We start from the raw sequence: 24,801 nt of genomic DNA, 5'->3' as shown, positions 1-24,801 counted from the left end.
TTAGCAGCAGCAGTTCAATCGATACATAATCTAGCAGAGAAAATGATAATAATAATAAAAAATTAAAGTTAAAAAATAAATAAACAAGTAAATCAATTATGTATATTGAATAGGTTAAAAAACATGCAAAAACAGAAATACTGTATATTTAAAAAAAGTGAGGTAGTGTCCAAAGATTCAAAGTCCATTCAGGAATCAGATGGCAGAGGAGAAGAAGCTGTTCCTGAATCGCTGAGTGTGAGCCTTCAGGCTTCTGTATCTCCTACCTGATGGTAACAGTGAGAAAAGGGCATGCCCTGGGCGCTGGAGGTCCTTAATAATGGACGCTGCCTTTCTGAGGTACTGTTCGCTGAAGATGTCCTGGGTACTTTGTAGGCTAGTCCCCAAGTTGGAGCTGACTAGATTTACAACCTTCTGCAGCTTCTTTCGATCCTGTGCAGTAGCCCCTCCAAACCAGGCAGTGATGCAGCCTGTCAGAATGCTCTCCATGGTACAACTATAGAAGTTTTTGAGCATATTTGTTGACATGCCAACATAATCACCCGACATAACCACCCCACATAATCACTCCACATAACCACCAAAGCATAACTACCCCGCGTAGCCACCAACACATAACCGTCACACTATTTACTATTGGTGAAGTACTTCTGGCAGTTATCAAATGATGTGATTAATTGATAAAGACATGGAGGTGTTTTTGTCACACTGATTTCCAAGTTTAATCAATTAACAAATACAGAGTTAAACGATTATTATAAATATATGTGTTATTATTCATGAAAGACCAAAGTGAATGTAAATGTGGAATGAAAATACATATAATCTTGAAAGAAAGTTGCTGAAATAATTAAACCTAGTGCAATTATGTGAACCTCTAATTATGTCTTATTATTGTGTTTCTTCCAGACTGCCAGTCAACCTTAGCATTACAGATTATGACTAAACGATGCCACAGGAAGAGAAGTTGCAGTGTGTATGCGAGTTCCTATGAATTTGGTGATCCTTGTTATCCAGGCATCCGCAAGTTCCTCAATGTTATCTATACTTGTGGTAAGTTGGTATAATTTATTCTGAACATTATCAAAATCCAACAGCTCTGTATTGAACTTTTAAAAATATCACATTAAGTGTTGATTGCTTGAGGAGATAAGAAAGTTTCTCTAATTATTTTAGCCCCCTTGGAACTCCAGATTATATTTGAAAACATTTCACTCTGTGGAATTTGATGTGGTGGTGGGAACCAACTATGTAGTTATGATTCTCTGGGACCAAAGTACAGAACAATTCTCTTGTACAATTGGTATTTGTGATCTCTACTAATATTAATCTGTTTTAGTCATCTTCATAGTATATCTTGGGATTAATTTGGACACAACATTTTTCCATAAAAGAGATTTAATGGAACAGATATTAACTCATTCGGAAAGCCAAGTTTTGTGGTTTAAAAATCCCGTGGTTTTTCATGCAGGAATGCTTTACTTTTAAAAGGAGGATACACAGTAAGAGATCATTGCCTCAGAAGGACGAGCTGATGTGATAAAAGTACTGACTGGAAAAAATATGGGCTTTGAGTGTGGGTGGAGCGGTCATCTTCAATTTATTAATTTAGAACGTCAGCTTTCCCAAACTGGAAAATATGGTTTTTAATATACTGTATATTGCAACATAAAATAACAAAGTTAGTTTACAGTAATTTTTTTAATGAGTCAGAGGTACTTCTTTAACCAAAACCATTTATTGCTTTGGGTTGAACCTTGCAACATTTTGTAATTTGCAAACCGATTCAGCATTTGCTTTAACTGCAAAGTAGAGCTGCTTGCTTGAGTGTGTACTATCTCTGTGATGAAAGCCTAGTGGAAGGGAATTCAACGTTGGCTGCACTGCAAGGGTAAGCCTATGAAAACGTACAACTTAGTATAAGCAAAAGGTATGGTCTTGGTCACAATTTTTGATAAAATACTGACTTCTTCAATTTAATTTTGTGGAGCGGGGGAAGGATGGTTTATTTGGACAGTCTGAAATAGGATGAAACATTGATCTGAGTTAAAGGGCGAATTCTGATTCTCTCTTCATGGAGCCTCACTCTGCTTCGTCATTATCAAACGAAGAAATGACTTTTGACTTGAATGGCATTTACGATGCAGTTATTACATTGTGAATCTGCCCACTTAAAACAGTAATACAATATGTATGCCTGGGACATACTAAATATCTCTACTCTTATAAGCTAAGCAGATCGTTGTCAGAAATTCTGCTCCAACACTGAACCGTTCCCACAACATGTGGGCTCATCAAGGAGTCTTCATGTCATGTTATTGATATTTATTGTTTATTTATTTATTGTTATTATTTTGCTTGCTTTTTTTGTTTCTTTATATTTACTGTGTATGCCTGCAAGAAGATGAATCTCAGGGTTGTATATGGTGACATGTAAGAACTTTGATAATAAACTTTTCTCTGGCATCTCCCTGCTCCTTCAGTTCTGAGTGAGAGCCTAAAAAGAATTCCTTCTCAACAAATGAATATATCTTAGGACAATAGTGCAGTGATGGTGAACAGAGGACTGGAAAGAAAAATATTTTAACACAGTCAAGATAATTTAATTTGTTTTACAAATATTTTATATCTATGTCAATGTAGAATGTAAGTACTGCTGAGAACTCATGACATCTTAGAAAAACTATAACATTCGGAGCATTAATAAAGGTGCACTGTATTTTTGCAGAATCAATGAAATTTATATGGTAGATTGTGTCATAAAATGTTAAAATTCATGTCTGCAACAACTCGTTGATGGTTGTTGTCATTTAGATAGTTTGAACACAAGAGATTTGGCAGATGCTGGATCTAATCAAACGTTTATTCTTCTCCATACATTTTGTGTTAGATAGTTTGAATTGTTTTTAATGGATTTTCTCCTTTTAATGTACTGAGTTTTTATTTTGCTGCTTTGAAATCAGAAATTTGAACATTTCATTGTTGTACAAAAACCAGCAAGCTTCAAAGTATTTTGAAAATGCATACTCTCATTCACTTTCCCTAATTGTGTATTAATTGTGTAGTAGAGAAGAAGGGGGTTTATACTGTATAATATTAATTGCAAATACACACGTCACTGGTAGAACCATAGAGTTACACAGCATGGAATTAGGCCCGTGGGCTCCGAGTGTCTGAGCTGAACACTGGCATTAATCCTATATTAATCATGTTTCACTCCCCACATATTGCCACCAACTTCCCCCGGATTCTACCACTCACTTACACATTTGAGGGCATTTTATAGTGGCCAGTTTAGCTACAAATCTGCACATCTCTGGAACGCAGGAGAAAAGGAAAACACACTGGGGAAACCTGCATTGTCACAAGGAGAATGTGCAAATGACAAACATACGACACTGGAGGTCAAGACTGAACCTGAGAGGTGGCGGCGTTATTTACTACTGTGCCATACTTCCAATGGAGCAATTCAACAACCTCCTGCAAGCACGTCTTAAAATAAGCTTCTTTTCATGTACAGGATGCAAAATGTTGCTGGTCACTACACCGTTTATTCTCCATTTGTAATTAACTCTGAACAGAGTAAGTGGTTTGTTGCTTTTGGAGTTACCTTTGAGGAAAAATGGCAGATTTACTTTCTTGAACGGCACTTGTGAGCCAAATGGTGTTTTAAAAAAACCCTGTAATTTTGTGATTACCATTACGGATGAGACTTCTATAAAATTCTGATTTATTTAATTATTTTAGTATAAATTCTCAAATTATCATGATGGGATTGTATTTGACTTTATTATGCTGCCATACATCACTCAGCTAGTGGTTCTGCCCTGTACCAGTGTGTGGAAAGTCATTGTGTACTAATGAACTTCATGTCATTTTACAATACTGCATTACACACTCACCCACCTTTTAATTAAGTTCAATATTAATTAAACCTTTTTAAAAAAAGACTGAAATTTTCCTAAATGTCTGAACTAAATACTCAACTAACTTTAGTAGATGGTTAGGATTGTGGGGTCATGTTTCTCAATATCATAAATCAAAGTGGTTGGGGTAAAGTACACACCCATTTGCTGTTTTGCTTTGAAGCTGAGTTTGAAAAGCAAAAGCCTTCAAAAATGTTCTGCTACCATAGGCAGAACCAGAGACAGGAATAAAAATAATAATAGATATAGGAAACCAAGCTCCTTCCATTTTCAACAAACATCCATATAAATTTATATTTGTTCATAAATCACAGAATTTCAAAAGTAATAAATTTTAATCATTGTAGCATCCTGTACTTCTGACCTTTCTGCCTGTGCTTTGATCCTTTCCTGAACTACATTCAAAAGGCTTGCCCTTTTTCTTAGACCATTATCATTGCTAGATAGTTTACTGTCTGTCAATGTCAGACTAGACAGTGCATTGCATATTTTATGTTCTCCTCTCTAGTTACTTTTAAGTAATACTTTCAGGTTGTTCTTGGTCTATTATTATCTATTATTTTTCAACTAGTCTGACTAGTCATATTTTTTATTTTTAAATTAGAAGTTAAATGAAATAAGTTATTACTTAAATGTTAGTGAGAGGGAAAAATTACTTTTAAGTGCCATCTTGTCTGTTAGCAACATTCCCATAAATTGAATTACAGTTTGAAGCACAGCCAGTATCTCTCTAATCACTAGGGCTTAAGCATAATCTATTAGAATTAAAAGTTGTAAACAAATTTAGTAACAAGGCTGAGATTTCTTAGGATGGGCTTGATACTAAAAAATGAAATTTTAGTGCCAATGATGACTGAATTTGACTTAACATGTAACTTAATTCTTAGCATTGAATTGCTAGCAATTCAAGCGGATAATTCAGGCTGGTAAGGCTAAATTATAGGTGGGGTGGGTATCTATCCAGCCAGGACTGTTGCTCTGTATTATATAGGCAGAATTGTTCTGATATGAACTACAATGTACTCACTCTTCCTTCCAGTTTCCCCATTTCTGTTCCATTGCCCAAGTATGGCATCATGTATGGATACTTCTCTGAACCGTTTATCCGAAAAGGTTGTCATTTATCACAATTCAGTGAAGGCTGCTCCCTTCTCATTCCAAATGCTATGTCAGCATTTATGATAATTGTATCATCATATTCAATAAATTATAGCTAATTCAAGTGAATCTTGCCATCATGCCACCCCTTTGATGAAGTGTCTGTTCTTTTAGCCTTAGCCCAATGATAAAAAGCATAGATTCAAACTGATGGGCAAAAGATACTGAAAATATCTGGAGAAACGTCAGGAAGAGTCAGTTTATATAGAGTGGTCATGGCCTGTCACGTACAACTTGTCAGAGTTTTCAAAGGGGAATTTGATAGGCACACAAGGGAAAATAGTTTGCACTATTGTCAAAAGGAGTACTGTGATGGGACTACAGAGAGCAGGCACGGACTCCCTGGGCTGAGTGTGCCGCTTCTTTGCCATAATTATTCTATAATTTGTTATCAGATTATGCGAAGCAGCTGCTGGCTGTGAACTTGCAAGAAAAGCATATTGGGTCTGAGGTGTGTTTGCCTCATTGCACCCAAACCCCGAGATGAAAGTACATTAGGCAGGACGTCATGAATGGCTGCCTCCTCTCTGTTACAAACTCGCCTGTGTGAGGCCTTTTTGTTTCTTCAGAAGCCTTTCCATTCTGACCAAATCCTTTATATGGGACCTCCCAATCTGTGGTGCTTACAAAACTGGAACATTACCATCAATACAAACAGAAAATTAACCCTGGAAAGTGGTCACCAGAATCTGGCCATGCAGGTGCAAAATATAGAATGCTCTATTTCCACTGAATTGTTCTTTGAATGAAATAAATAACTTCCAAATCAGTCACCATGATTTGCTTCCAAGTACTGAATTTTCTCATTATCCATTGCAATGCAGTTGTATCTGTAATGTATATTGTTCACCAGCAGAGGGAGCTACACACAAGTTGCCTAGTTAATTTGGATGTGGTGAAGGTTTTATTTGTTATTGTGTGCTGAAGACTCCAGTAAACTCCAGTGCAGAATTCTCCACTTTCCACACTTCCAGAAAGGACACATCCTTTGTCCACACTTCCAAATAAAATATGTCCTGTGAGGCTTGATCAGGTCAATTATCTATGCTGCCTAAAAGATTGTTGAAATGCATGATAAATATCTGCAGAAAATATTGCAGGCATTCAAAATATGAAAGAAAAAGAAATGGAAAATGCTGGAAACTCTCAGCAGGTCAGTCAACAACTGTGGAAAGGAAAAGAAAGTGAGTGATTTAGGTGAAAGACTTCACCGGAACATGACATGAATGGAAAGACACTTTGAAGTTTCATCACATCACCTGTTGCCACGGTGGTAACCTGATGCACCTTACCTTCTAGACCAATCAGAGCACAGATACCTGATAATTTGATGCTTTACTGTCAGTTGACAGTCATTCCTCCCACATTCAGCTAAATTTAACTGAAACACATGGTTAGAAAACATTTAAAGACAAAGGGTTAAAATAAAGAGTAAACAAATGCACAAAGATATGAGGAATCTGAAACAAAAGTAGAAAACGTTGGAAATAAGCAGACGGGGGCAGCATCAGTGGAATGAAAAATGGCTTGCTTCTGATCACTCTTCCTGAGAACTGCAAAAGTGAACAGTAAGTGTTTTATAAGTTGCAAAGTGGATAGAGGAGAAAGAGTCTGTTACAGGTTGGGGACCAGTGTTATCCTGGTGACAACACGCTTTGCTTCCAGCAACTAGAAACGAAAATATGTGTGGAATTGAGAGGTTGCTGTAAATCCGAAGCAAGGGATTTATAGGAAAGATGTCAACAAAATAGAGAGAGTACAGAGGAGATTTACTAGAATGTTACCTGGGTTTCAGCACTGAAGTTACAGAGAAAGGTTGAACAAGTTGGGTCTTTATTCTTTGGAGCGTAGAAGGTTGAGGGGGGACTTGATAGAGGTATTTAAAATTATGAGGGGTATAGGTAGAGTTGACGTGGATTGGCTTTTTCCATTGAGAGTGGAGGAGATTCAAACAAGAGGACATGATTTGAGAGTTTAGGAGTAACACGAGGGGGAACTTCTTTACTCAGAGAGTGGTAGCTGTGTGGAACGAGCTTCCAGTTGCAGTGGTAGAGGCAGGCTTGATATTGTCATTTAAAGTTAAATTGGATAGCTATATGGACAGGAAAGGAATGGAGGGTTATGGGCTGAGTGCAGGTCAGTGGGACTAGGTGAGGGTAAGCATTCGGCATGGACTAGAAGGGCCGGGATGGCCTGCTTCTGTGCTGTAATTGTTATATGGTTATATGGGAGTTCGTACGTTTGTATATTGTAAGTATACCCAGCAGATCAAGCAGCTTCTGTGGAAAGAAGAAAACTATGTTATTGGTGGATGACCTTGCATCAAAGCTGGCCACTCCAACACAGAATGGCTGGATACCAGAAATCATTGAGTATAATGTTGGGACCAAGGGCTGCAATGTCCCTAAACAAAAGGCAAGAATCTGTTTCTTGTGCTTAGAATGGAGAAATTTGGAATGATGTCAGGGGACAAAGGCGAAAAAAATCAGAGTGGGAATTGGATAGAGATTAAAAGTGATATGAAGTTGGAGGTTAAGGATCACTAAAGTGAGCTGAATAGAGGTGTTCTCAATCATTTGAATTTGGGTTCTTCGGTGCAGGGGAGATCAGATCATGAGTACTGCAAGTTAATCACTACATTGAGGGAAATGCAAGAGAATTGCTTTTTAACCTGGTAGGACTATTAGGGTCCCAACATTATAGAAACTGACAAAGGAAAAGGACAGATGTTGCATCAAAAAGTAGTATGAAAAAGCTTTGGAGGGGAATAGAAGGTTTAACTCCTTTCTGAAAGCTGAAAGGGGAGGGGCAGGAAGATGTGTCTGATAATGGAATCCCAGTGAAGGTGATAGAAATCAAACCTAAGGGCAAAGGAAGACATTACTGTGCGTGTTGTGGACTTGGTTCTGATGAAGGGTCTTGGTCCAAACGTCAACTATTTACTTTTTCTATAGATGCTGCCTGGCCTGCTGAGTTCCTCCAGCATTTTCATCATCTGCAGATTCACTCGTGTTTGTGGACTCATCCTTCTCTTTCTTGACATCCCAATCTTCTCTGGGGATAGTTTGGTGATCAATATCCATTAAAAACCTACTGCCTACTACAGCTTTTCCCACTTGGCTTCCTGTAAGGACTACATTCCAGGTTCTAAATACCTGTCATATTTGATTTGCTTCCAAGGATTCAGTGCCTTGGAGATGCCTAACCATTTATTTTCCATGGCTTTCCCATTACCAAAGTTGACAGGGCTCTCAAACACACTTCCTCTCTCTCCGGAATTTTTGCTTCATGGCCCGCTCCTTCTAGGTCGATCTAGCATGAGGTCCTCCTTGTTTTCACCATCCATCCATCCATATTCAGTGTTAGCACTTTTCCGGTTCTGACACAGTTACTGACCAGAAACATTTGCTTATGCTCTCGCCACTGATACCATTTGACTTGTTGAATACTTCTAGCATTTTGTGTTATTAAAAAAAAATTTTACTTGTGAGTTTTCTCCTTCAACATTCAGAACATTGGATGAGATATCGCTAACAGTTTGGAATAAAGTTGTGAAGTTTGTTCACTGAACATTCAGCAGCATAACTGCTAAATGTGAATTCTCACCATCTTTGGAAGTGTAAGAATGGGAGAAATAGTGAAGATTTCAATGATTCTATTGAATTTTATACAGCTGTGAAATAAATAAAGAATTCAATAGAATATGTAATAATAGAAATCCCTAGCCTGAGGAGATAAAGTGTCTCATTTTTCAGAGCTGTTTTGTTGCTAGCTCTTGAGAGATGATACTGCAGATGAAAATAGAGTCAATAACATGCCCAGAAGGGACAAAAAGGCATCTGGTTTTAAAAAAAATACGTTGTTGGTTATTAACATTGCATCTTGCGAGGTTTGTAAGCAAAGTGAGTCGTGCAAGTGATTGTCAGAGATTTCAAAATTAGCTTGTAGTGTATCTTCAACAACGGACTGAGGAAAGGCTTAGTTTCACGTAATAAGCTCCCTGTCTAGAAACCAATCCAGGGATCTTGTACTTAATTCCAAACAGTTTGACCACTCTAAGAAACAACTTCAGTTTTCGCAGGTGAGAGCAAGCAGTTGAAGACCATGTTTTATACATCGATTTTTGCTTAGTGGGGTAGGAAATATCTGATTAATGACTACAATTTTTATTTGGTCCTGTTGAATCCATATCAGTGCACTGTTTTGTTTCATCTTTGAACAATTTAATATTTTTGTTTTGCTTGGTGCTGGAAATGTTTTTGTGTCATGCTATTTTCCAATACCATGTTCTCTCTTTGGGGTCTTTTCTGCTGCTTAGTGGGTGGTGGGTGCTGACACTTTCTGCTGGAATGGGACGAGGGAGGGGGAAGGTTGATGTTTTGCTGCTGACTTCATGGGGGAGGGGGAAGAGGGGGCTTTGGGGTTCTAATGTTTTTTCTGTCATTCATTCTTTTGGGGTTCTGTTTTTCATGGATGTTTGTGAAGTATAAGGATCTCAGATAGTATACTGTATACATTCTCTAACTGTAGTATACAATGGTAATAAATGGAATAACATATTTCAACCAATGGCATTTATTATTAACAGTTTAAATTGCTTGTTGATGCAATGATTGTGTAGCAACAGTATTTTAGTAAAGGTTCACCTGTAAACAGGATGGAATACGAGTCTGTCAGCTAAAACAATATCCGAAGTTATGGTGAAAGTGAGCAAGTATTTTCCTTCATACAAAGAAAGCTCCTGATAGGTTTTTCCTCTTGATTCCCAATTACCAGAGGCTCTTTCATGCAAAACTGAGTGCAAAGTTGCCTCGTCAAGAGGAGCAGCTCTTGCATCACACTTGGCATTCAGCTCTTTTGTGTCCCTATTTAGATCAAACCCGTAGTAAGGTCTGGAATGGACTGATCCTGGATGAGTCCAAATTGGCCATCCGGGAGCAGGTATGATGACTATGGCAACACCACTGTCGATGATTGAGAGCAAGTTGACAGGTGATGATGACGGGTTTGGGTTTGTTCTGCACTTGGTTCATTTTTCATCTTGTCAGACACCAGTGCTGTAGCTATGTTAAATCTATTGGCTAGAGGCAAAAATATCTTGTGGTACTTCTCGCTATTGTAGTGAACATGTTTGCAATATTTATATATTCATCCTGATATCATTTGGAATGGGAGTCTAGCTATCTTAAATGACTAGGTAATGCAGAGCACTGGTGCTTTAATATGATCAATGGTTTAATGACTACAGCTGTCTACAGCATTCTTCAATTATTATACGTGATGCGGGTACTATTATATTATAACTTTGCCAGTTTTGCTCCTCTGGAGGTCTGCCTGCTGCTGTTCCCGTGTACTCTTCCACATTTGGTACTAAACAAAGAGTAGTCTGTTGACTCATTGATTACAGTAGATTAAGGGACATGCAGGGTCTAAGATTACAGATAGTGGTGCATACAATTCTGCTGGTGTTAAAGTCTCATTTTTAAGCTGTTTGATCTATTCTGAATTCCATCCAATTTAGTCCATTGTAGTCTGCACAACGTAATTGAAGGTGCTCCCATGTGAAGATAACTTTTGTCTCCACGGGGATGGTATTGTGCTCACCTCCTTTCATTACTATCATATGCAGATAACTGCCATATATTGATAAGTCAGAATAAAGGTAAGGATTTTTTTTCTTATACTTGTTCTTTCAATACTTGCTGTGGGCTCAGCTAGGCTCCTTTTGCCTTTTGGATCTCAGGTGGTGCCTTCCACAGTTGCTGGTGTCTTCCATCACTTCCTGGTGAGGTAGCAGTCATGTTTGAGGAGTGAATGGAATATAAAACTTGCCCCCTCTGCAGAGCGCAACTTGAAGGATAATTATTCATGTTCAGGTGATGTTAACAATATGGCGCACTTCGGAGCAGAACCAAGCCAGTCAGCCCATTGGGCCTGCTCCACCATTTGATCATGGCCCATCCATTTCCCTCTCAACCCCAGACAAGGGAGAATCTGCAGATGCTGGAAATCTGAGCAACACACACAAAATGCTGGAGGAACTCAGCAGGCCAGGCAGCATCTGTGGAAAAAAAGTACAGTCGATGTTTTGGACCGAAACCCTTCCGTTGGACTGGAGAAAAATAGCTGAGGAGTAGATTTGAAAGTTGGGGGTTGGGGGGGGAGGGAGAAACACCAGGAGAAAGGTGAAACTTGGAAGGGGAGGGATGAAGCAAACAGCTGGGAAGTTGATTGGTGAAAGAGACAGAAATCCATGGAAGAAAGAAAAAAGGGTGGGTAGGTGGGGGGCAGGAACACCAGAGGGAGGTGATGGGTGGGCAAGGAGATAACATGAGAGAGGGACAAGGGGATGGGAAATGGTGAGGGGGAGGGGGGAGGCATTACTAGAAGTTTGAGGAATCAATGTTCATGCCATCAGGTTGGGAGCTACCCAAATGGAATATAAGGTGTCGTTCCTCCAACCTAAGTGTGACTTTATCACGACAGTAGAGGAGGCCATGGATGAACATATTGGAATGGGAATGGGAAGTGGAATTAAAATGGGTGGCCACTGGGAGATCCCACTTGTTCTGGCGGATGGAGTGTAGATGCTCGGCGAAGTGGTCTCCCAATCTACGTCGGGTCTCACTGATATACAGGAGGCCACATTGGGAGCACTGAACACAGGAGATGATCCCGACAGACTCACAGGTGAAGTGTCATCTCACCTTGCCTGCACATCACCTCCCTCTGGTGCTCCTTTTTCTTTCTTCCATGGCCTTCTGTCTCTTTCACCAATCAACTTCCCAGCTCTTTGCGTCATCCCTCCCCCTCCAAGTTTCACCTTTCTCCTGGTGTTTCTCTCTGCCCTCCCCCACCTTACAAATCTTTTTCTCCAGTCCTGCTGAAGGATCTCGACCTGAAACGTTGACTGTACTCCTTTCCATAGATGTTACCCGGCCTACTGAGTTCCTCCAGCATTTTGTGTGTGTCCCACTCAGCCCCATTTCCTCCCCATAACCTTTCACACCCTGAATTATCAAGAATCTATCAACCTCCCTCCACCTTAAATATACTCAGTGGCCTGGCCTCCACAGCCACGTGGCATCGAATTCTACAGATTCACCACCCTCTGGCTAAAGAGGTTCCTCCTCATCTCCGTTCTAAATGGACATCTCTCTTCTCTGAGGTTGTGCCTTTTGGTCCTAGACTCCCCACTATAGGAAACATCCACTCTAATCATATGATTTTCCTATGCGGTATTTTTCCTACCACATAATTACCTCACTGATCAGTTCCTGTTCCGGATGTGTACTCGTATAGATGCTCCACAGTTTTCCTCTACCTGTTTTAAACTGGCTGCACAACTTGCAGGTTCTCAGCTGCATCCCAGAAAATCACTGGATCTCAAGTTAAAATTCAATTGTAATTAAGAACAGGAGCTGTGGAACAAACTGGGGTAACCTACTCACTTGTGAAATGAAAACTCGAATGCACTGCTGATCAAACATTGACTGCTGGTGCATTAGAAGTTAATATGTAATACAGTATGTAGTTAAAATAGAGATCTAGTGGGAACAAATAGACATTCTTATGTCCGTTTATTTTGGAAGGAGTTCAGTGGTTATTACTTGATAATTGCACAGAGCTTTTCATTCTTTATTGTAACCCAGCATTGGTTCCAGCATAATATTTTATCACACAATATGAATGGAAACTGATACCATAAAGGTTAATTCACCCAGATAAAGGTAACGAACTTGACTTGGTTTCGGCAGACATTCAAAGCAAAGCTGCTGAATGTTGTGAACTCAGCCGGCACCATCCTGGGCACTAGCCTCCCCAGCATCGAGGACAACTTCAAAAGACGATGCCGCAAGAACGGGGCATCCTTCGTTAAGGACACCCCCATCTCCCAGGACATACCCTCTTCTGTCAAAGCGGTATACCAGGGTGTGACCACTGTTGCATGCTAACAGCTACTTGGAGCCACAAGTAGAGCTGAGTGTCCTGTGGGGACCAAAGGAAGACGAGCTGCCCCAGAATGGCCACAACAAGTCCCCTCACCAGAAGTGCTACCCCACCTAGTACACCCCATGCACCCCATCTGGTGCAGCTAATAGCTGAGTAACTAGCGATGTGATAAACTAAATGTTGGTCTCTGTTCGTAATTTCTGACTAGAATTCTGCCCTTTTATCCTATTGTTAATCTGCAGTCAAAAAGAGAGCTTTGAATGTGTTTATTCTTGTACATCAGTGAGCAAAAGGGTCCAAACCATTATCATATTTTTGTCTCCATTATATCTAGATACTGTACATACTATTAATTATCAACCTCAGGATTCCATAGGAGGACCATACTCGGAGATTTGACAGTGAACCACAATGTTAAATCCAGCCATGTTTCCTGTTAGGAGTGCAGGATAAGTAATTTCCCTCATGAGAATGGGCTTAGAAATGTTGATCATGGTTGTTATTAAATGCTTATAGGTAATATTTAGGGGAAGTTAATGTGTGATATTGTAGAAAGCCCCGAAGCACGTACTTCACATAATAGAATCAATGAAAGACTGCCCAACTAGGACATTCAACCTGAAAGCAGAAGACAACAAACTGTGCAAATACAAGAAGAATAAATAATATTAATAAACAAGCGATAAATATCAAGAACTTGAGATGAAGAGTCCTTAAAAGTGAGTCCATTGGTTGTGGAAACATTTCAGTGATTGGGCAAGTGAAATTGAGTGAAGTTATCTCCTTTGGTTCCATCTCCATCTACTTCATTTTGACAAATGTTGCTGTCTCTTAATGCTGTTAACTGGCCCACTGGTACATGATGGTACTTTTATCCTTGTGTGTGAGACACATTTACAGAGTTAACTCAGGAAATACTGATCTGAAATTAAATCATTTAATACCTTTTCAAGGCAAACTTTAAATGGTTGCACCCTTTTGCTTTTGTGTGATGATGTATGCCAGTTATAAAATACCAAAACAAGATCCCTTCAGAAGAGCTGGTGTAGATGAACTTATTCATTAACTTGCGGTGAAGTTTGCTCCTTTAGCAGATGGTTAGTTTTATTGCTTTTTTACGCAATGTAGCCTTCAGCTTTGGACTGGTGGGAACCACGGAAACAATGTGCTGCTTTTGTACGCAAAGGTTGGTCTTTGTCCTGAGAACATCTTGTTTTGTTTTGATTCTCTTGGGAGTCCGTTTCTTTGCCTGTAACTGAGGAAAATTGGGACAGCGAAAGCCAACTGCCGGGAATAACTTGACAGCTGAGGGAAGATGGAATGTCAGCCTCTTCCCGCTTTGCCCGAGAAGCTACTTTCTGTGGGATACTCCACTTGTTAATGCAGCTGACGCAACAGTTGTCTTACTGATAGGTTTGAGCAGCTTGTATCCTTCTCCCTGAAGTGAAATGGGCAGATAGAGTATATTTGTATAAGGCGGTGGGAGCGTATAATCTGTATAGCAGGAAGGAAATAATTTCTCTGAATGATTTTCTTTTCTCCATACTGTCTCCTTGAATGCAGGGTGCTTTACCTCTGCTGCACTGTTCTATTTAATTCTACATAATTTTCAAGAACCCATTTTACGGATGTAGGCATCGCTGATGAGTCTGTCACACATTGCTCAATCATTACTATTTGGTGCAGCATTATGACTTATGAGGGCACTTCTGGAGGCAGATAGCAAACATCCATGTTACCGTGTGACTGAAGTAATTTATTGGCTTGTCAAGCTCCAGGATAGAAAGTTAATTTCCTAAACGATATCAATGAACTGAAAATGCACTTCCAGGTTCCTCTGGTGATGTCAGTCATTTCCAGATTTAAGCACAACAGCTTGCAGACTCTCAAGCAGTCACAGTCCAATTTGTATTCCTGTTTGATGTTGGGAGTCACAAATTAACTCTAAAGTTAAATTGATCTGTGCTGAACCATTGAACATGAGGGTGAACAGCAGTCTGGGGAAGAAGCTCATTAGAGAGTGTGATATTTTATACTTTATTGTCGCTGTTACGTACCCCGTAACTGGGTTGCCAAACCAGCAGAAATGGACCACTTAGTTGGAGTCTGGATTACTGGAACTAAGAAAGTTTTATTAAAGACATAAGTAACACAATACTCTAATTGTAAGGATATAAATGTAACAGGTTAGCAATGATACAACACACATGTACACAGAACTAGGATAATAGGAATCAATCAAGCTCTATCGCAGACTAGGGGTAAAATGATCAGTCTCAAGTGAGGCAGAGTTCAGTTCAGCTGAGTACAGTTCGCAGCAATCGCTGTTGTGCCGTTGGAGAGAGAGAGAGAGAGAGAATATGCAAATTTCCTGATTCAAAACAGACCTTTGATGTTCCTCGCAGTTAGCTTTTGGGCAAGCCCTTTTACTGTCTTCTGAGGTCACCGACTGTGACCCCTCCGTTCCGGATATGATCGTTCTTCCACGGTGAACCCGGCACCCAGGCAAGGGCGTACACACACACCAGGTTCCCGCCGATCGTACCTTTTCACCCTGTGCGTCTATGGTTAGACCCGCGACCAGACCTTCAAAACTCTCACCAACTTGTGGGGGCACACCGCTTTTCCAGGGTCTCGTTATCTCGTGATCTCGTGGTGTCTGTCGTGTCTTAGCGAACCTGTTCCTTTTATCCCCCTGCTGGGGTATCGCCTGTCCATCAAACTTCAAACAGTTCAGATTCAAAGCAACTGGTCTGTCAAAACTCGGGACTGTGTCTCTTTTCGTTAATCTCTCTGCTCTCTCATTAACATTTTGAACGTTTCTCTATTTGTCTCTCTTATCTCTCTCATTTGCATCAATCTTCTGATAACTTGGTTTTTCATCACATCGCCAAACAATTGATACTAGAATGTACAATCATCTCAGTGATATTTGATTCTGCGCTTCGCACACACATATGATTGCACACATATTCTGCTCCAGAGGAATTGGATGCAAATAACACTGGGGCAGCCTGTAAGTTAAGACTGCTGGCAAGATTACGAAGTCATTGTCCAGTCTGTTCAGAAGCCAAGTGTAACAACAAGGAGCATGGCAGAGTTCAACACTAACCTTGTTTGGAGCTTGGAGCCAATCCAGTTCCATGTGGACACTGGTGATCCCAGCCGTCACCTGGTATCTCATGTCTTATTTCCATGTTATCAGCACAGCACAAGCCAAACTCACCAAGTCTTACAAATAGGCTATGGAGGTTCATACAGGATCCGTAACTGCTGTGACTTTGAGCATGTTGCATTGACCCAGTTATCGATTCCAGCATATTACTAGAATTACTAAAGTTGCTGAAACTCATTTGAGGTGTCAATGGATTACAGGCTCTGCTGTCCTCTCCCAGAAAGCTATTTGATATCTTATAATGAATGAACATGCTATTGCCAGTTGGCCAGTCATCGAGGATAGCTGCCATTTATGGTAAGAGGGTACAGTTTAACTTCAAGCTTTCTAAAGGTTTCCAGAGACTATTTTCTTGGGGCATCCTTCATACAAAACATTGATGACGGTAGTAAATCTACTGTCACCATGCAAAACCACTAGGATGCACTGCACAGATTATGAATGATGCAAGAGATTGCATAGAAGAGAAACACAGAAACATAGAAATCTTTGTTGGCACAACATTGTAGGCCATTCAGTAATTGGATGGCAGAGAGGAGAAACTGTTCCTGAATCACTGAGTCTGTGCCTTTAGGCTCCTGTACCTCTTTACTGATGGAAACAATGAGAAGAGAGCATGTCCTGTGTGGTGGAGGTCCTTAATGATGGATGCTGCCTTTTTGAGGCATCACTCCTTGAAGATGTCTTGGATACTATGGAGGCTAGTGGCCATGATGGAGCTAATTTTACAACTCTCTGCAGCTTATTTTGATCCTATACGGGAACGTTGCAGAGGGAGGTACAGAAGCCCAGGTTCTGTAGCTTTTCAGTCAGGACCGTAGAAATAATTGTGTTAAGCGCTGAGCTATAGTCAATAAGCAGCATCCTGACATAGGTATTTGTATTATCCAGGAGATCCAAGGCCGTGTGGAAGGCCAGTAAGATTGTGTCAGCCATCAACCTGTTGTGGCAGTAGTAATGACATTTATCCAAGGATAAAGGTTGGTAGAAAATATTTGGAAATTTGGGCAGAAAAATGGCAGATGAATTTAATTTGGGACAAATGTATGGCAGTGCAATTTGGGAGATCAGATTCAGGAAGAATGTATACAGTAAATGGTAGGATCTTCAGAAGATGTACAGAGCCATCTCAAGGTGTAAGTCCATAGCTCTCAAAATGGTAACATAAGTGTATGGGATGGTAAAGAAAGTTTAAGGCATGTTTGCCTTCATTGGTCAGGGCACTAAGTGTAACAATTGAGAAATCACGTTTCAGCTCTATAAACCTTTGGTTAGGCCATTTTTGGAATATTGTATGAAGATCTGGTCACCACATTATAGGAAGGATGTAAAGGCTTTGAAGATGGTGCAGAAGATGTTCGCCAGTCAGGTACACGAACAGAGAGGGAGTGGAGGGACACGAACCTTGACTGATGCAGTCATTGTGGGTAAAAGATCTATTCTATGCTGTACAGTCTGTGCTTCCATGTTTTATATAAAACTAGTAGCACCTTTTCTTCAGTGGACAGGGTGGTCCTGACTCAGCTGTGTAGATTTGGCTGTGCGTGGAGCACAAAACAATACTTCAAATATGCAATGTGTGTTGTCCAAAAAGGCCATTGCTGCTGGGAAAACTGAAAATGTTCATTATCAATTTAAATTGAAGGTCCTTTGCTGAACAAAACTCCAAGGGGAGAGAAAAATGGCTGAAGGAAGCCTAAGTTCTTCCACAAAATGTATTCCTCTGTGGTAAATTTGAAAATATAAACTGACTTCACAAATCTTTCAATTTAACTTGTAAAATGATCTAAGTGTTCTTTTAACTTCTTTTCGATGTGATTTTTCATTGTCCATAGACTAGATGTGTAAAGCAGTAAACAAGATTATCAGTTATAGAATTGCTGCCTGCTACAATCAATGTACTTCAGATGATTAATTATTGACTTAAAAGCCTTATTTCCTGCCTTTATATACACTGAATCATTTGAAATGAGCTTATTGACTTCAGGTCAACATTAACGTGCCGTGGAAGAAACACTCACATTTTGTAACCTGCTATGCGAAATATTATTATCTAGTCAAAAAGAATATTATAACTTCTTGGTCACAGTGATATATGATCTGAAGTGTCAGTAGCTCAGTTCTTGCATGCATTGCTAACTCATAACTGAGCCATTAGGAATGGGAGAATAATAAACTGAATTGCTGAATTTGACTGGAAATTATTTAACTGGAGTGCCAGGCGTGGGTGCTGCAATTGTTGACTGAAATTATGGTAAAGCTGTCAAGTTTCCACTTCTGATAATCTCTGGCAATTCAAACTGCAGAATGGATGTGTATAGACACCAGATAAGCATGAGACTGGGCTTGACTGTGGAATATGGCATCACTAAACAGGAGGAAATGCGATGTTAGTTGATAGACAAGACTATAAATTCAACTGCCCACTGTATATCTTTTTAAATTTCAGATAATTTTGATATGCACTTCAGGAGCTGTGTATTGTAAGAGTTAAATTGAGGTGAAAAAAGCAGATGATTGTTTTCACCCGAATGGAGCGATTTTAGATATATTCAGCTCTTGGAGTACACAAGAAGCGTCATATGGGCTGCCACAACACATTAGTGTGATGTTCTGCACCATTTTTAAAAAAATTGATGTTAACCAGAATCAAGAGTTCTGGTGGGAACTTATTCACTCTCTGACTGTGGAAGTGGCGGGCAACCTATTAAAAGATTTGTAAGATAAGTTAAGATTAGATTTATTTATCACTTATGCATTGAAACATCAAAATACACAGTGAAATGTATCATTTGCACCATTTTTTTTTGTGATGTGCTGGGGAGCAACCTGCAAAAGTTGCTTCTGGCGCCAAGATAGCATGCTCACAACTCACTAATGCTAGCCATATCTCTTTATGAATTGTGGGAGGAAGCTGGTGCATATGCAGGAAACCCACGTGATCATGGAGAAAATGTACAACCTCTTTAAAGTTCAAAGTAAACTTATTATTGAAGTACAGTCGGCCCTCCGTATCCACGGATTCAACCAACCGCAGATTGAAAATATTCGGAAAAGAAATTCCAGAAAGTTCCAAAAAGCAAAACTTGAATTTGCCGTGCATCGAGCACTACGCTGAATCCACACGAATGAAGTGATGTGTAGGCATACCCTCCCACCATTTCAGATCCTCAGTCTCCCTCCAGCACTCGTTGTTTGAGCATCGTTCACCTCGCGTCTCATTCGTTCACTACTTGTGTTGTGAGCGAGAGGAAGGAGTTTAAGGCTAGTAAGGGATGGCTGGCTGGCTGTGTAAAGCACTACAGCCTCAGGAACTTAAAGATCACGGGAGAATCGACATTGGCTGATGCCGAGGTAGCGTCAGCGTTCCCAGAAGAGCTACGATGGTTGCGTCTGTACTCAACATGTACAGACTTTTTTTTTGTCATTATTCCCTAAACAATACAGTATAACAACTATTTACATAGCATTTACATTGTATTAGGTATTATAAGTAATCTAGAAATGACTTAAAGTATGCGGGAGGAAGTGCGTAGGTTATATGCAAATACTGTGCCATTTTATATAAGGGATGAGCATCCGCGGATTTTGGTATCCACGGGGGGACCTGGAACCAATCCCCCGCGGATACCGAGGGACGACTGTATATATATTCCACCATGTACAACCCCGAGATTCATTTTCTTGTATAACACCATAATAGAATAAAGACCATTGCAGAATCAATGAAAGACTGCACCAACCGGGCGTTCAACCTGATATACAAAAGACAACAAACAGTAAATACAAAAATAATAAATAAATAAATAAATAAATAACCACATGACCATATATAACCATATAAAAATTACAGTACGGAAACAGGCCATCTCGACCCTTCTAGTCCGTGCCGAACTCTTACTCTCACCTAGTCCCACCGACCTGCATTCAGCCCATAACCCTCCATTTCTTTCCTGTCCATATAGTTGTCCAATTTAACTTTAAACGACAACACCGAACCTGCCTCAACCTCTTCTGCTGGAAGCTTGTTCCACACAGCTACCACTCTCTGAGTAAAGAAGTTCCCCCCCAAGTTACCCCTGAACTTTTGCCCTTTAACTCTCAACTCATATCCTCTTGTTTGAATCTCCCCCACTCTCAATGGAAAAAGCCTATCCACGTCAACTCTATCTATCCCCCTCATAATTTTAAATACCTCTATCAAGTCCCCGCTCAACCTTCTACGTTTCAAAGAATAAAGGCCCAACTTGTTCAACCTTTCACTGTAACTTAGGTGATGAAACTCAGATAACATTCTAGTAAATCTTCTCTGTACTCTCTCTATTTTGTTGACACAAAATAATAGATAAATATTGAGAACATGAGATGAAGAGTCCTTAAAAGTGAGTCCATTTGTTGTGGGAATATTTCAGTGATGGGGCAAGTGAAGTTATCCCCTTTGGTTCAAGAGCCTGATGGTTGAGGGTTATAACTGTTCCTGAATGTGTTGGTGTGAGTCCTGAGGCTCCTGTACCTTTTTTTCTGAATCCAGCAGCGAGAAGAGTGCATTTTCTGGGTGGTGGGGGTCCCTGATGATGGATGCTGCTTTCCTGCGACAATGTTCCATGTAGATGTGTTCGGTGCTTGGGAAGGCTTTATCCATGATAGGCTGGGCTGTATCCACTACTTTTCTGTTCAAGGTCATTGATGTATCCATACCAGACTGTGATGCAACCAGTCAATGTACTCTCCACCACACATCTGTAGAAGTTTGTCAAAGTGTTAGATGTCATGCTGAATCCTTGCTAACTCCTCTGTAGAGGACTGCAGAATGCCATGGGAATAGATCCCCAATCAGTGATCATGAGCACTGTAATGTGATTGCACTAACCGCTATTCTAGGTGAAGAAAATATTGCAGGTACGCTTGATTCATTATGCCTTTTCTAGTTTAATTTCACTGAGCTCATCGCTGCTTCATTGCAGTAAAGGACTGAGAGAAACTTCTTGTTTCTGACAAAGTTTGGTTAGTGAAGTAGCCACCAAAAATAAATGAATGTGTAAAATAATTAAACATTATCCATTGTCATTAAATTCAAAGGAACTAAAGAATATAATTAGATGTGACACAGAACCATGAGGTGTTGCTACTCTTTCTATAAACCTCAAAGCAGAACTCCAGTTTGTCAAAGGGTCTGTCATTGTTACCGACACCCATAATTCACCTTCACTTGTTCCTGCACTTCAGGCGGAAGATTGAAAGAGTTTCTGTTCTCTTGCCACACAAAGGGCTTCATTATGTTTTAAAGTCGGGGAGGAGGGGATCGGTAAAACTCAACTGGCAGCAAACACTTGAGGAGTTTATTTTCACAAGCGTCTTGACGTTCCGGAAATGTGGGATGAAATGTTATTTTAAAGTTTGACCAATAGTATATTGTGCATTTGTATGTGTGTGTATGTGTAGGTGGGGAAATTCTTTGGTTGCCAATCTAATTAGTTCCCACTAGACAGATGCTGCTTGAAGTCACAATATGGCATAAAACTCTGAACATTGTGAACTCAACCCTGAAATCATAGATTTCTTAACCTTCACAGATCAAAGACTTGTTACTTTGCATTACCAAGTCACTTAATGTTCTTTCACAATGGTTGAAGTAAAGTTTCTCTTATGAGTCATGATGTTTTACTGAAACTCCTTCCTTCTCATGTTTCCAGGAAAGAATGGGGGCGTGTGTCCTTTAGATCCAGTACTTTATTGAAGTGGGATCAGTTACATGTGAACTGTAGCTGGATGCGGAATGCAAGAAATTCTTTCTACTGACAATACAAGATGCAGTTACTAGAATGTTTCTGAGCAATAACGTTAAATTTCATTCATAGATTTGCAGCTACATTTTACTTTTGTTTATTTATTGAGATACAGCGCGGAATAGGCCTTTGAGTTGCACCACCCAGATATCACAATTTAATCCTAGTCTAATCACGAGACAATTTACAATGACTAATTAACTTTCCAACTGGTATGTCTTTGGGAGGAAGCCAGAGCACCTGGAGGAAACCCATGCAGTCACGGGGAGAATGTACAAACTCCTTCCAGGCAGCAGTGGGAATTGAAGCCGTGTTTCTGGTACTGTAAACCGTTGCACAAACTAGTAAGCTACCGTGCTGCCCTATATATTGGATTCAATTTTATTCATCCTGGTTCACAGGTCAAAGTTCAAAGTAAATTGATTATCAAAGTACATGTACCTCACCATGTACAACCCTGAGATTCATGAGTGGGATGCGGTGGGGCAGGTGGTTAAGATAGTGGTTTCGTGGTTGTGCAACATCTTGGTCAGACATGCAGCATTCCAATCCTAGGGAGGGTGCAGGCAGGGTATTTAAATTTCAAAGTTTGATTATGTTATTTGGAGTATGGCGGGAATTCTTTTGCTGCCAGTTATGATCATAATGCCTGATGGCTGGAACCCTCAGTAGGACTGTAGCCTGAAGAGCCCAAGAAGGTATATTTTTGCTATTTTAGGGAAGACTAGGCAAAGCAGGTATGCTCTCTGTGTTACACAAAGAAACCTTATATCTCCCTGTAGCACATCAAAATGCTGGTGGAACTCAGCAGGACAGGTAGCATCTATGGAGAGGAATAAAGAATTGACTTTTTGAGCCGAGACCTTTCATCAGCATTTCTCTGTACTGGTTCCCCTCTCACTCTGACTTTGATCATTTCCTGATCTCTCACACACCACCCTCTCTGTCCACCTTACCCGAGCTGCCAAAATCCTGAGCATGAACACAAAATATTCTGCAGATCAAAGTCCAAAATTTCAAAGTATATTCAGAGTACAAGCATGTCACCACATACAACCCTGAGATTCCTTTTCCTGTGGGCATACTCAGCTGATCTATAGAATAGTAACTGTAAACAGGATCAATTAAAGAGTGAGAGCATCAAAGACAACAAACTGAGCAAATGCAAATATAAATAAATAGTAATAAGTAACCAGAGCATGAAATAACAAGATAAAGTGTCCTTAAAGTGAGATCATTGGTTGTGAGAACATCTCAATAGGTGTGTGTAGTTACCCCATTTTGTTCAAAAGCCTGATGGTTGTGAGGTACTAACTGCTCTTTAACCTGGTTGTTCGAGTCCTGAGGCTCTGATACCTTTTACCTGATGGCAGCAGCGAGAAAAGAGTAAGGCCTGGGTGGTGAGGATCTTTGATGATGGATGCTGCTTGGCTTTGACAGCGTTTCATGTAGATGTGCTCAATGGTTGAGAGGGCTTTACCTGTGATGTACTGGGCTGAATCCACTATCTTCTGTAGGATTTACTGCTCAAAGGCATTGATGTCCCCATATCAGGCTGTAATGTGGCCAGTCAATACATTTTCCACCACACATCTATAGAAGCTTGTCAAGGTTTTCGATGATACGCTGAATCTCCACAGTCTTTTAAGGAAGTAGAGGCACTGTTGTGCTTTCTTTGCAATTACATTTAGATGCTGTGTCTAGGATGGGTCCTCTGAAATAGTATCACCCGGGAATTTAAAGTTACTGGCCCTTTCTACCTCTGATCCTCTGATGACTAGTGGTTCATGAACCTCTGGTTTCCCTCTCCTGAAGTCTATCACTTTCTGGGTTATGACACCACGCAGACAAATTTTCAATCTCCCTCCTGTATGCTGATCCATCACAACCTTTGATACGGCCCACAACAGTGGTGTCATCAGCAAACTTGAATATGGTGTCGGAGCTGTGCTTAGTCACACAGTCATAGGTGTAAAGCGAGTAGAGCAGAGGGCTAAGAACACATCCCTGTGTTGCACCTCTATTGACGGAGATTGTGGAGGAGGTGTTTTTGCCAATCTGAACTAACTGGGGTCTGCAAGTGAGGAAACCTAGGATCCAATTGCACAAAGGGTATTGAGACCCAGGTCTTGGAGTTTACTGATTAGTTTTGAGGGGACGATGGTATTAAATGCTGAGCTGTAATTGATAAGGAGCAGCCTGATGTATGCACCTTTGCTGTCCACATGTTCCTGGGTTGTGTGCAGAGCCAACGAGATGGCATCTGCTGTGGATCTGTTGCTTTGGCAAGCAAATTAGAGCAGATCCAAGTCATCATTCAGACAGGAGCTAATATGTTTCAACACCAGCCTCTCAAAACACTTCATCACTGTGGATGTCAGCACGACTGGGTGATAGTCATTGACGCAGGTTACCACGCTCTTCTTGGGCACCGGTACGATTGGAAACTGCTTAAAGCAGTTGGGTACCACACACTGCCAAAGTGAGAGGTTGAAGATATCCTCTCACTTTTCAATGGCAAAGGTTGGGAGTGTTGTGGACAGTGTGGAGGGCTGTCAGAGGTTACAGCAGGACATTGACAGGATGCAAAACTGGGCTGAGAAGTGGCAGGTGGAGTTCAACCCAGATAAGTGTGAGGTGGCTCATTCTGGTAGGTCAAATATGATGGCAGAATATAGTATTAATGGTAAGACTCTTGGCAGTGTGGAAGATTGTGTGCAGTTTTGGTCTCAGGGTTAAGGAAGGACATCCTGGCTGTGGAGGAGGTGCAGCGTAGGTTCACTAGATTAATTCCTGGGATGTC

General features: G+C 40.4%; 1 protein-coding gene across 7 annotated transcripts in view; it reads left to right on the top strand.

Annotated features, from left to right (window-relative positions):
• Window positions 1–24,801, top strand: part of LOC134338816 (protein eva-1 homolog A-like) — a 301,553-nt gene that overhangs the window by 190,645 nt on the left and 86,107 nt on the right. For 4 of the 7 annotated variants that reach the window (XM_063034913.1, XM_063034895.1, XM_063034903.1 and 1 more), the window contains one exon: window positions 910–1,053. In XM_063034913.1, coding sequence (XP_062890983.1) covers window positions 910–1,053 — 144 coding nt within the window. Of the gene's footprint in view, window positions 1–909; window positions 1,054–14,072; window positions 14,224–14,257; window positions 14,451–24,801 lie in introns of those variants that run through there. The other 3 variants (XM_063034952.1, XM_063034942.1, XM_063034961.1) reach the window with 3 other exon arrangements.

Source organism: Mobula hypostoma, chromosome 2 (genome assembly GCF_963921235.1).
Source record: "Mobula hypostoma chromosome 2, sMobHyp1.1, whole genome shotgun sequence".
Classification (NCBI taxonomy): domain Eukaryota; kingdom Metazoa; phylum Chordata; class Chondrichthyes; order Myliobatiformes; family Myliobatidae; genus Mobula; species Mobula hypostoma.
Note: the sequence above shows the minus strand (reverse complement) of the source record. Positions and strands in the feature narration are given on the sequence as shown.